Genomic DNA, 12691 nt, shown 5'->3' on the forward strand with positions numbered 1-12691 from the left:
CCAATTCAAAAGAAAGATATGACTTCAATTTTTAGTTTTCGTTTTTTTGGCCAGCACTAGGGTTCGTCTCCAGCCTAGGGGTCTGTGTGTGTTTGGAGTTTGCATGTTCTCCCAGTGTTCACATGGGTTTCCTCCCACAGTCCAAAGACATGCTGGCTAGGTGGATTGGCCTCTCTAAATTGCCCCTTAATTTCCCTGCGATGGACTGGCATCCCGTCCAGGGTGTATGTCTCGCCTTGTGTCCTACATCTGCCGGGTTAGGCTCTGGTTCACCGCGACCCTCTATACGGTGAAGCGGTTACAGATAATGGATGGATGAAGAAGAATAACAATAACAATAATAATAATAATAATAATAATATTTCTGGAAACGTTGAGGTTTAAATACTGGTATGCAAGATACTGTAAATAGTTTGACATTAAAATGCTACCAGTACTGTATGGTATTTAAGAAAATTGCATAATTTTAAAAAGTATTTTGAAAGTTTAAGTTTCCAGTCACTTAAAATATGTACATGTTGCTTGAACGTCAAACTGCAGCAGGGCACAGACGATAATGTAAACACGAGCTACGGTGAGTTCAACTTAAAACGTTTTCTGTTGTTTAGATAAGTGTTTTGCTCAGTTCAGCAAATCGCAAGATGTGTGGAAGGTTGCAAAAGTAATGAAGAGTTCAAGAATTTATTAGCACACCAAAAATGGGCCAAATATTCAATGTTTTTGGACCTGTGGAAATGTCACTCAGAACTGTTACAGATTGCACAGGTCTTTGCTGTTCCCTCTCAAAATGCAAATGTAGAGCAAAGTCTTTCACAGATGCAAAGGAAGTTGATAAAGGAAAGCAACAACCTGACTTAAGTCTCCGAAACGGATCCTGCTTGTACAGTACAACTTCAGGCACACATCTTGCAAAGACTTTAAGAGCTACTTTATGAGCGACCAACCACTGCTGAGAAAGATACGCTCCGCAGAGAAATATGCACGGGCACAAAAAAAAGCAGCACAGTAGGAATGGAATGTCTGGTGCACAGATTTGACACAGTTATCTTGCAAAGTACCGACTGTAAAAAGTGACATGTATGTTTGATGCAGGCCATTTTTTTTGTTTTGTTTTTTAAAAATCATTTTCAGATGTTCAAAGTAGAAATAGAACTAGTTTAGTTTAAATGGAGCTTTTCAGTGTTCATTTTGCACAATGAAAGATTAATCTTAAATAAAAATTGGTCATACCTTTCAGCAACCCCCCTGGGAAGTGTCCTCTTTTTGAGGATCTGAAATATGGTAACCCTATCTAATAAGACTGAGTGTTTATATAATTTCATTAGGACCTGTAATGGGGAATATGATTGTTTACTTGCACCTAGTTTGCCACTACATTTGACATGCGAGAAGCAACATTGTGTGTGCAGCCAATGTGGTTCCAGTGCTGCTGAGCTGCTGTGAGCATGGGTCCCTATGCAACAGAGGAAGAGAGAGATCAGGTGACTGCAGATACTGTAGACTAGGAAAAAAAAAACAGCAGTCAATTGTAAAGGCTTAGCAGAAAACAAGAGTAAAGAAAAGCTGTGTAGGAGAGAATGCAGAAGTACCACAAGCATTATGAAATATCCCACCTTGTCACATTGATTATTCTTCTATACATACAGTAAACACACACAACACATTCCCCACCTTGTCTTACTTAAAATACCTGCTCTAAAACTGTACGTAACAAGGGCAATTGTGTGTGTGTGTGTGTGTGTGTGTGTGTGTGTGTGTGTGTGTGTGTGTGTGTGTGTGTGTGTCACAAACGGGTTTAAAGCAGGGGTCAGAAAGCAATTCACATTACGAAAAGCAACTGTTCTTTGACTTCATTTGTGATGTACCAAATTCTAAAACAGAACTAACAAGTGTTGACATGTTTTATAAATGATTTACTTTGAATGGCCCAGTTGTTATTTGCAGGGAGCATGACGTGTGAATAAAAATAATAAAAAAAATAAAATCAAGGATATATATGTTGAAAAACAAACTGCCACAATATGGACAACACGGGTTACAGCAAAGGTAAAATAATGAGTTTCTTGTAAACATTACAGGGGGTTCTATAAAATTTTAAGATATAACAATTCAAAGCCAACTTCTTAAAAAAAAAAAAAAAAAAAAAACAGGTGATAAACTGAATTACTAACTGAACCCGAGTTTAACTGCAATGCACACTAAACACAGAACCACCTAAGAGGGCAAGGATATTTATTAGACAGCTCAAAATGTATGACCCTTCAAACCATAGAATTTACAAAAATGCTAATTGTAGTTGGTAATCAATCAATAAAGAAATCCAAAAATTCAATACAGTGCAATACAATACTCTTTTCCCTGCACCACAGTGGTTATACATACAAATAAAAAGCGGATGGGAATTCTATGGCGAGAACCCACAGCACATTAAAACAGACACCCCCGCTCCGCTACAGTACAGTCAAGAACATAACCCTAATCGTGTGCTTATGTTTCGGCCTGACCTTATGCAACACTGTTCAGTCTTTAATTTGATATGCAAGAGGTGCAAAGTACTAGCATAAGACAATTAACTTACTGTAGTAAATCAGCACATGCTGCAGGTTACTGGTTAAAGTACACTGCAATTTGTAAAGCTTGAAATCTATATGAATGACTTCTGTTTGATAGACTAAAGTAAAACTTAGAACTTAGGTGGTCGTATTCAACTCATATAAGTTAAGTCTAATATCTGCAATCTTCTCGATTTCAAACAAATGTTTAATGGTGGGAGAATTATTTATGTGACAATGTCACAACTACCACAGTATCAGGGCAAGTTTGGCACTAGGCTGGGCCTCAACTAAGCTGCCTGCCCCAGTGGTTCACTATGAGTATAATCAATGATATAAATTTTTATTTCCTACAGTTTTTAGTAATTGCAAACCTACAAAATTGGGCAGGTGTTTCGGCATAAAATGTTCAACATGTACTTACTGAGCATGCATTAATTACAATTACACACAAGTAGCACCAAATGGCACAACCAATAGCAATGGCGTCTCTGCACAGTGCTACACCTAGAATTCCCACATGTAGTTTATTAAAGGAAAGTGTTAAACAAAGAAAAAAACAAGTACTGTTCTTTTGAAGGTAATTATTCCCCAAGTAAGACAGTTCCAAATACTTGCCATGTTAGACGCACTGGTTTACTATATTTAAAAAAAAGACTTAATTCTGAAGCAAATGCAATATTATTATTATCATTTTTTTGCTGAATAAAACAATGAAGGACCAGTCAAGAGTTGTTTCTTGTTTTATACCATTAAAATTGTCTTATTCCTCTAAGAACAGAATGTGTCTTTGCTTTTGTGCTTCCTTCTAAATATGGAGTTAGTGGGCAGTTTGCCCATAATAAAATAACATAAAACAATAACGTAACTGCTGCTAGTGCAACCAAGTCATTTCTTGCTACTTGCTACATAATTTAGGAATAATATATTAGCAGTACGTTAAGTGCATGAATCTGTGTCTCTGTGCTTCCATGTGTGTTAGTTTATACTGAATGTGTCAGCATCCTGTGTGCACTGCCTAATCTGATCTGAAAACCTAGAGCAGTGTCACCCTGGATGACTTGGGGGTGACATCAGACCAGGAAGAGAAGGACACAGTACCGCGAGTGAAGCGTATGTATTTGATAAATAATAAGAATAAAGAAAACACCAGACAGAACACAGAACTAAAACACATTAACAAAATAACCGGTGCAAGGGCCAAAACAAAAGAACTATACAAAACAAACACTCAAGGTGTAAATAACGCAGGACAAACAGCACAGCACAGAACACGAAAAAAAAAACCTAAAAAAAACCCACTCACCACATAACTAACACCAACTAGTTCACCACCCGTGACCACCTCAATTAATTATTTAAACATTTATTCAATTGAAGGCTCCAGCCACATTCCCACATGTGTTTGCAGGGAGGATTTTAACTCCCTGCCACAGGGAGTGATGCCACCAAACCAAATTCCTTTCCCAGATTATGTATACAATACTGTATTTTACTTAGCAGCTGCTAACAAGGCAAGGTAACTATTGCTTCTTTCTGAACAGACATTGCTCCTGCTTTTAAAAATGTGTTAATTTTAATGAAAATTTGTAATCCATTAACTACCCTTGTTCAAAAATAAATAAATAAAACAAATTTCATCAGTTAGTATCCAAGCTTCAATACAGATTACAAAAATGAAAGGGTGTTAATTATGCTGATTTGTTAATACAATCTCGCAAAGTAAAAACCTGTTAGCCTCACAGCAGAGAAAGACCTAAGTAAACTGCTGTATGGCAACGCACAAGGGCAGCCCTGGCACAGCAGTTCAAGGGACAAAGACAAAGAAAAGATCTAGAAATCTTACCAAACCAAGACTTGGATACAACACACTGTGTTAACTATAAAGCTGCACTTCGATGAACCAAAACAAAAATTATCAAAAACAAGAGGACTGCTTACCTGAAAGACGTGTAACCATGCCATGGTACGGCAGTCAGCACTGAACAAAGCAGGGATTATTTTACTGAAGAGGATTCCAGCCTCCTTTATTTCTACGTTACAACCTAACCTGGCAGAGCACTGTTCAGTCAGCTGAATGCTGTCGCAGAACAGATACAGTCACAGACCCACCCCTGCCTGGGATGTGGTTTGTGAGCTAAAAGGATTTGCCAGCCCTTCAGGAAAACGAAAGTGAAGCAAACAGCACTAATGTTACACAAATGTGCACATATACCTGTTTTTTTCAAGTAACAAGAGGCTTATTCCCTTACCATTGTGTTCTGTACTAGTGGCTACAGTTAAGAGCAACAAGTAAAGGAATAAAAGGCACCAAAAACAAACATTTAGTATTAAGAGATAATGCTGTTTAACTCTACTGGTCTCACTCATAAAATAAAACAAATGAGGTACAACATGTAAGAAAGTAGCAGCTTTTAATTAACATACTGTCCACTTAAATTAACAGACTTAAAATAAGTAGACAAAGGTTTTAGCTTGAGTCTTCACCTTTTTTAGACTGAATTGTGTACCAATTTTTAATTGTGTTCTTCTTCTCTTTATGTTTCTACTAATTTATTTATTGTTGTTTTGTTTCACTTTACTGTAACTTTTGTGTGTTCATATTTTATTTTAATTCGTTTTAATGTAACTTGTTTTTATTGACCTGTCAAGTGCTTTGAGATACTGCAGTATAAAGAGGCAGTATATACATAAATAAACTTAAACTTATTGTTAAACAATCTATTTAGTCCAGCTCTCAGCATTAAAGACTGAATACTGGTCTCCAGTTGAACTTCTTGCACTGGCATAAAATTCCCCCAGAATGCTGTCGAGGTTTTCTGGATTTATTTTCTGAATTTCAATATTTTTTACTGTCTACTGTCATCACTGTGAAAGTTGGTGCTGTACCAGTTCTCTCGAGACTCATCTGCAAATGTATTTAAAAAAATGTCACTCGTGTTTTTTTAACACATAAATAAAATGGCCCGTAAGCAACATTCATCTTCAACGGTATATGTTTATAAAAAATTTAAAATAAAAAGTCCATGTTTCAGATCGGTGACTCCCTCAACTCATTCTGTCAGCGTATCCCCGTTTAAAATTTTAAATAATGCATTATATATCTAAATGTATAGCCGGTTGCAGACGGTTTAAAATTAAACATCCAAAGCCTCTGATTGACTCAACCACTGTAAAAGATTCAAGTGAATTACTGAATAAGATTGCACCCAGGTCATGCCAGCTATTGGGGTGCTGCATAGATTTCACAGCTGGCCAATTAGTGCCTACTCCCTAATAGACACCCAGGTTAGAGAAGAATTAGAAAAGAAGTGCCCGGGCGCTCTTTCGAGCAAATATGGCATATACTAAATGTTTAGCAGTATCAGCGACTCCTATTCAAAACTTCCACATTGACTCAAAGACACAATTGTTCGAGAACACGCTTATAAATTATATAAAACTGTGCCATTTTGCTGAAGCAACCCCAATTACATTTTTAACTGAACTTCTGGTTCACGGTCGTGATACTACTGTACACACAAAACCTGAAATAATGTCATTCAATGGCGTTTTTTATGAAAGCAAAACAGCTATTCCATTACAGTTTCCACTTCAGACTGTTATTACTCAAGTTTTCTATAGTGATTCATTCTGTTCATAGACAACAACATGTTCTACAAGGACAAAAATAAAGAAGATACATCAAGGTGTCTACAAAACAATTAGCCAGAAAGACTGTAGGAACAGTAGACTGCAAGCAGCCCCAAGAGTTCAACTGGTATTCTCTGATCCATCACGCAGTAATATCGCTTGATAAAATCAGGTGGTTCTTTCCAGAACTCTTCTACTAACAGTCTGAGGCAGAAGAAAAAGAAAGGCAGCTATAGCAATCATGACATTAGGAGTGCATTTAGGAAATTATGTATCAAGGCTCCTTGTCTAGAAATGAAAACCATTTTCAGTTGCATAACAGTAAGTTGGCTACAGCAGTTATATCTGATGATGAATCTTTTAAGAACAATGCAAGATGCTGCAGTGGCACAGATTAACATTTCCCAAAGTGGGGTCGTGACCCAAATATGGGTCGCAGCAAATTTTCTGATGGGTCGCCAACCAATCTAAAAAAATATGATGTTCGGTGCACACTATTAAGATTTTGTTTCACTATACTACTTCTTATGCTTATATTCAAAATAAATATAATTCACATACAAATTATTAGCAGTAATTATGTAAAAAAAAAAAAAAAAAAAAAAAAAAAAAAAAAAAAAAAGCAAAAGGTGACATTTTACGTGCAGTGGTGATTTTGAAAACAGTTGTTAAAATGGATGCAGAAGTAAACAGAGCAGCTTTATGGCGGCTTCAACTCATTAATAAACATGCCACCACATTTGGGTCTTGCGCCAAAACAGTATTAGCACACCTGTATCAACAACTAGTCAAACAGAGGGCTTAAATTAAACACAGGGCTAGTGTCCAATTTAATATTTCACAATGTACTGGCTAGGCTTTTCTAAGATATATTATGATGAATAAATTAAGGACTATACTGGAAATAAAAGTACCAAAGCTGGTGGAGGAAAGCTGGTAACAAATAACTGGTTATTTTTTAAATACAATAATGCCTCTTACTATGTTTTTGGTCACAAGAACCAAGTAGTTTTCCAGGCAGTGAAATAAGCATCCACTGAAATAACCGTGTTAATTTAAAAAACAAGTATATGACAAACACCTTGAATAAGCAGCCACGCATCTTCAGTAACCACACCTTTTCAGTGACCCATCAAATCAAGTTTTACTCTTTGGTAGAAAGATACAAACACATTGGGAATTGTTCAAAAGTCTTGCACTATGCACAATGATGTGATGTATGTGTCTCGTATTCATAAAGGGTACACATTTAAGCTGAAGAAAAAAAAAAAAAAAATCAGGAGAGCAACTCTGACCTCATAACATTTTCAGTGTCTGATCTTCATGTTATTTACAGACCTTTTTCAAAGAGTACTAGAGCCACCAGAGAAAGGATCTTGTCCATAGACATTTCATTCACACAGTGCATGGGGGAATAGCAAATTAAGGCAATGGAGGGTCAACATTTTGTTTTACTTCCTTGGGCTAATAAAGTTCCTGTTCTGATGTGTTTATCATAAAAAATACAGTGTAATAATTATAATTTTAATGGTTTACAGTGCTGTTCACTGTCCAATGGCATAAACTCAAGTTGTGATTTTATTTGTATTGCCCCAGTATGCAAATACATGCAAAATTCATTCAAATAAATACAATAATATGTTTAAGATACTGTACAAATAGACTTCTTCAAAAGGGCTGTAGATTACATATGGCAGAATTATATTATATATAACAGTATATTATATATGGCAGAATTTTCCAATGTCTGCTCTGTTTCATTGCGAAATCTAACTTGAAAACAACATATTTTGCGAATTTTTTTTGTAGTTGCCAAAATATAACCTCTTGTACCAACAAGCAAGGCTCTCTGCCAGCCTCACAAAATTCTCATTTAGTATGCACGTTTATTATAGCCAGTTACAATATTTTACATATGAACAACATCCCTTTGAATCCAGGCAATTAATTTACACATTTTGGAACCGGGTAGGAAGCAAGGTCCAAAATGACAATGAAGTTGTTTTCACATGAGGGTGCCCATTGTACCGCTTACACTTTGCCTGGTTCACTGCTTATTCCAAGTTCACTCTTGTTTGGGACCACAACTGTTGCTTTATTATCAGGTCTGCATACAGTAAACGTCGTCCACTTCATATGATGTATGTTTTAACAAAGATGTAGGGTATCAGCATTATCTGAACGCCTATGTGTTTGTGCAGAGCAGAGGATAGAGTAAAACAATCAAAAGTTCACTTTTACTATAAATAATTACAATTTAATTTGAAAATGTAGAGACTATTTTGAATGTGATAATTTGTATTGGGGGGGGGGGGTCCTTAAAAAAGAGCATGCTGTGTACACTTGCTGTATGTAATTGATGAAAAATTTGGATGGCCTGTAATGGACCTATATAATTACAGAATAAAAAGTTAAAAAAAAAAAAAAAAAAAATTACATTACATTTTGATCTAGAAAACCTATGACCCTAATATGACAGTCATCTTAGGTCATAGGTCAAAGCAAAGCAAGACAGGTCAAAGCAATAAAAACATGAAGTTGGTCATGGTAGCAGTGATGCATGGGCAGCAGGATTTCCAAAACATGTGTACGTGGCGTGTATAACTGTAGAACGTTACATATCCTCCATGGTAGTTATATCTATGTGTTTTTGTGCTCATTAAGTTCAGACAACACTACTTAAATACAGATGCTCCCAGTCAAGGAATTTAGGCTGAAGAACATCTCAGTTCTTACCTGATTATTTGGTTTGGAGGAACCCTTCCCTTTGGAAGAAGACCAGCTTCCATCTATTCTGTCACTGCTGTCTTTATTCCACTGGAGAGAGAATATCAGAAGTGGGGGGTCAGAACATTCAATGACTTAAAGCATACTACAAGACAATAGAGTTGACAATGTCTGTCAAACTCTCTTTGTTTGACAAGCGGATTTACAATTAGTTGATATGTTCCAATATATGTATGCTTGAAGACCTCAATTGCACTTTGTATGAAGGAACCAGTTAATTGCACATATTCCTACAGGAAAGTAAGTGATTCTAGAAAGCAGCAGTGTATATTTTGTTTAATTCATAGCGTTAAACTTAATTATATAATACACTGAGTGTACAAAACATTAGGAACACCTGCTCTTTTCATGAAATAGACTGACGAGGTGAATCCAGGTGAAAGCTATGATCGCCTTTTTAAGCCTTGACATAATTGATACATGGATTGTGTATGTGTGCCATTCAGAGGGTAAATGGGCAAGACAAAAGATTTAAGTGCCTTTGCGGGGTATGGTAGTAGGTGCAAGGCGCGCCGGTTTGAGTGTGTCAAGAACTGCAATGCTGCTGGGCTTTTCAAGCTCAATAGTTTCCCGTGTGCATCAAGGAGGGTTCACCACCCAAAGGACATCCAGCCAACGGGAGGCCAGTGATCGAAAACAGCTCATTGACGAAAGAGGCCAAAGGAGACTGACACAAATTGTGCAGAGCAATAGACGGGGTACAGTTAGTCAACCGACAGTCCAGTACAACATTGGCGCCAAAAGACCCATAAAAGAATGCACAACTCGTCGTACCTTGACATGAATTGGGTATGGCAGCAGACGACCTAACAGAGTTCCACTTCTTGCATCAAAACACAAGAAACAGTGGTTGCAGTGGGCTAAGGAACGAAAACACTGGACATTGGAGGACTGGAAAAACATTGCCTGGTCTGATGAATTCCGGTTCCTGCTGTTTCACGCTGATGGGAGGACTAGTGTATGGAGAAAACCACAAGAGTACATGCATCCATCATGCCGCGTGTCAACATTGCAGGCTGGTGGTGGAGGTGTGATGATGTGGGGTGTGTTTTCATGGCACACATTGGGCCCATTGATAAAAGTGGAGCAATGTTAGAATGCCACAGGATATCTGAACATCAGTGCCAATCAGGTGCATCTCTTCATGGCAGCACTGTATCCATCTGCTAATGGATTTTTTCAGCAGGATGCCCCATGCCACAAGGCTACGATTGTCCAGGAATAGTTCCATGAACATGACAGTGAATTCAGCTACGTTGATGCATCTGTGGGATGAAATGGAACGAGCTATTCGGTGTAGAGATCCACTACCAGCCAACTTGACACAACTGTGGGAAGCATTGGAGTCAACATGGGCCAGCATACCTGTGGAATGCTTTCGCCACCTTGTAGTCCATGCCCCGACAAATGGAGGCTGTTCTGAGGGCAAAAGGGGGTGCAACTCAATATTAGGAAGGTGTTCCTAATGTCTTGTACACTCAGTGTAAGTCTTTATTTAAACTGAAGCATTCTCCTTAAGGAGTAGGTTTTACGAGAATGCCTTTGCTGTTATGCTTGCCAGAAATCTAAAAGAGGAAAGCTGTGCATTGCTGCTGCAGCAGTTTTTAAATAAAAGAAGGGTTAATTAACAGGTCCTTGACCATATTCAATTTACAGATCTGCAGTGCTAACAGTGAGTAAGGATGATGAAGTACCACCCTTGCAATAACGTATCATCGTTGCTGTGCTGTTACACTATTGATCTCTGTTGATAAGGTCATATATTAATGTCATCAGACTGAGCATCAATGGAATATCATGTCATCTGTAAGACCTGGGCATACAAAGAACGGTAGAGGAAGCACACAGGGCTTTACAGGATACATTACTTTAGAAAAAGTAATGAACAATATGCACTCTTTCTTGAGGGATAATACTATTTATGAATTTTTAATGGCACTGGTATAATCGAGTTACTAAACAGATTATCCAATAATTGAAGGATTACGGCATCCCTTTTTTCCCTTACTGGCCGTCTTTCATTTAAGATGGGAAATAAGGAGAAAGTCACTCGATTGTTTTGTGCTGCTGTTGCAGGGAAAAATATATATAATACAATGCAATAGCAGGACCATTAAACCTGGCAGATGGAGACACCTGACAATGGACAAGAGCACTGTGGGTTATTGGGAGTATTGGAGCTGTTGAATTAGTACAATGATTTGCTCCTATTGTAAAGTCAAGTCACCTTTAAATTACACCTCTAATAAGACCAACATGCTGTAAACTATCGAACATTTTACACACTGGTGCAACCTTATGTAACTAATCTGTCCATTCGATTAAGATTAACTAGTATAAACTAAAACAAAAGAAAACAACATCATTAATATCCAGCATGGAACCAAGTCAGTCAGTTAAGAACTCTTTCAGTTTTTTTTGACATCCAAATTGGTTTTCGGTAAAACCGAAAAAAAGTTTAAAACCGAAAAACCAAACTGCATTTGCACAGCAAAGCGAACAGGACATATCATTAGACATGTAATTTTTATAACTGTGACAAATAAGCTCAATACACTGTTACTACATCACTTGTGATAATTGTGTTATACCATTAGAAATAATGTATTATACCATTAGCAATGTAGAAACAATAACATAAGGCATGAATAGATACCACGGTGCTGTAAGTGGCAAATCCGTCTCTGAGAATTGCAGCTTGTGTGATATACAGAGAATGCTGCACGGGGTAGTGTGTGAGATGAGAATGTAATGCCCACACGAGGGTTGGGATGCTACAAGCATATCATTTACTACCCCATGCTGTATTATTTATAATTTCTGGTGAGCATTTTTGATCTGACAGAGTTCTGAAGTTCAGTGCTGCTTGTTGTGTGGGGCCTACTCTACTTAGTTTATGCCAGTGACTTATTAGACAGAGTGAACAGGATAAATAATTATTTAAAATAGCAACAACTTTGATAACTTGAACACAGTTTAAAATAAAGATTTGCATTATGCGAGACAGTACAGAGAAAACCACAACTGCAATGGTCTGTACTGGAGTTATAATGCGACTGTAACCAAAGTAAACAGTTTAAACCCCCCGAGTAGGGTGAAAAGAAAGGTTAAAGCATGTTAAAATTATGCACTTAAACATTTTTTATATATAACTATTTTGCCATTATTATGATCATGAGGGTGTTTGTGTTTGCTAATATCTCTGTCTACTTTTTTTGTGAGAAGTGGCTTACCTTCAGTGAGAATCACAGTGTATTACAAAGCATCTTCATCTGTGAATGGGCGATTTTTTGTTTTTGTTCGACAGCTCGTGCTGGGATAAGCGCTCTGTTGCTGGTATTAATGAACGTGTGTTTCTCATATGACACGGCTGTGTGAAAAAATGCCATGTGGGCAACAATCCTTACATTATCATAATAATAATTATAGTCGATTGTGACCTCAAACCTGAGTGCACTGGATCTGCAAATGTAATAATATATATATATATATATATATAATATATATATATTATATATATATATATATATATATATATATATATATATATATATATATATAAACAGCTTTGCATTAGTGGCAAGTACACCCCAGAAATAATAACTGTGGCGACTATTCTTCTCAGGAACTAAATTGGAAAAAAAACAACATAACACCATAACAACATCATTTATGTCAGTGATAACACTTAATTATCCATTAATAACAATAACAGTGTG

The 12691-nt window shown here is 37.0% G+C and overlaps 1 protein-coding gene across 4 annotated transcripts in view; it reads right to left on the reverse strand.

The window, feature by feature from the left end:
- LOC121303796 (CBP80/20-dependent translation initiation factor-like) overlaps positions 1-12691 on the reverse strand; it is a 127674-nt gene that overhangs the window by 93599 nt on the left and 21384 nt on the right. For 3 of the 4 annotated variants that reach the window (XM_041234601.1, XM_041234592.1, XM_041234608.1), the window contains exon 3: positions 8922-9002. In XM_041234601.1, coding sequence (XP_041090535.1) covers positions 8922-9002 — 81 coding nt within the window. Of the gene's footprint in view, positions 1-4493; positions 4609-8921; positions 9003-12691 lie in introns of those variants that run through there. The other variant, XM_041234616.1, reaches the window with a different exon arrangement.

The sequence above is a fragment of the Polyodon spathula genome, chromosome 2, assembly GCF_017654505.1.
Source record: "Polyodon spathula isolate WHYD16114869_AA chromosome 2, ASM1765450v1, whole genome shotgun sequence".
In the NCBI taxonomy this organism is placed as follows: domain Eukaryota; kingdom Metazoa; phylum Chordata; class Actinopteri; order Acipenseriformes; family Polyodontidae; genus Polyodon; species Polyodon spathula.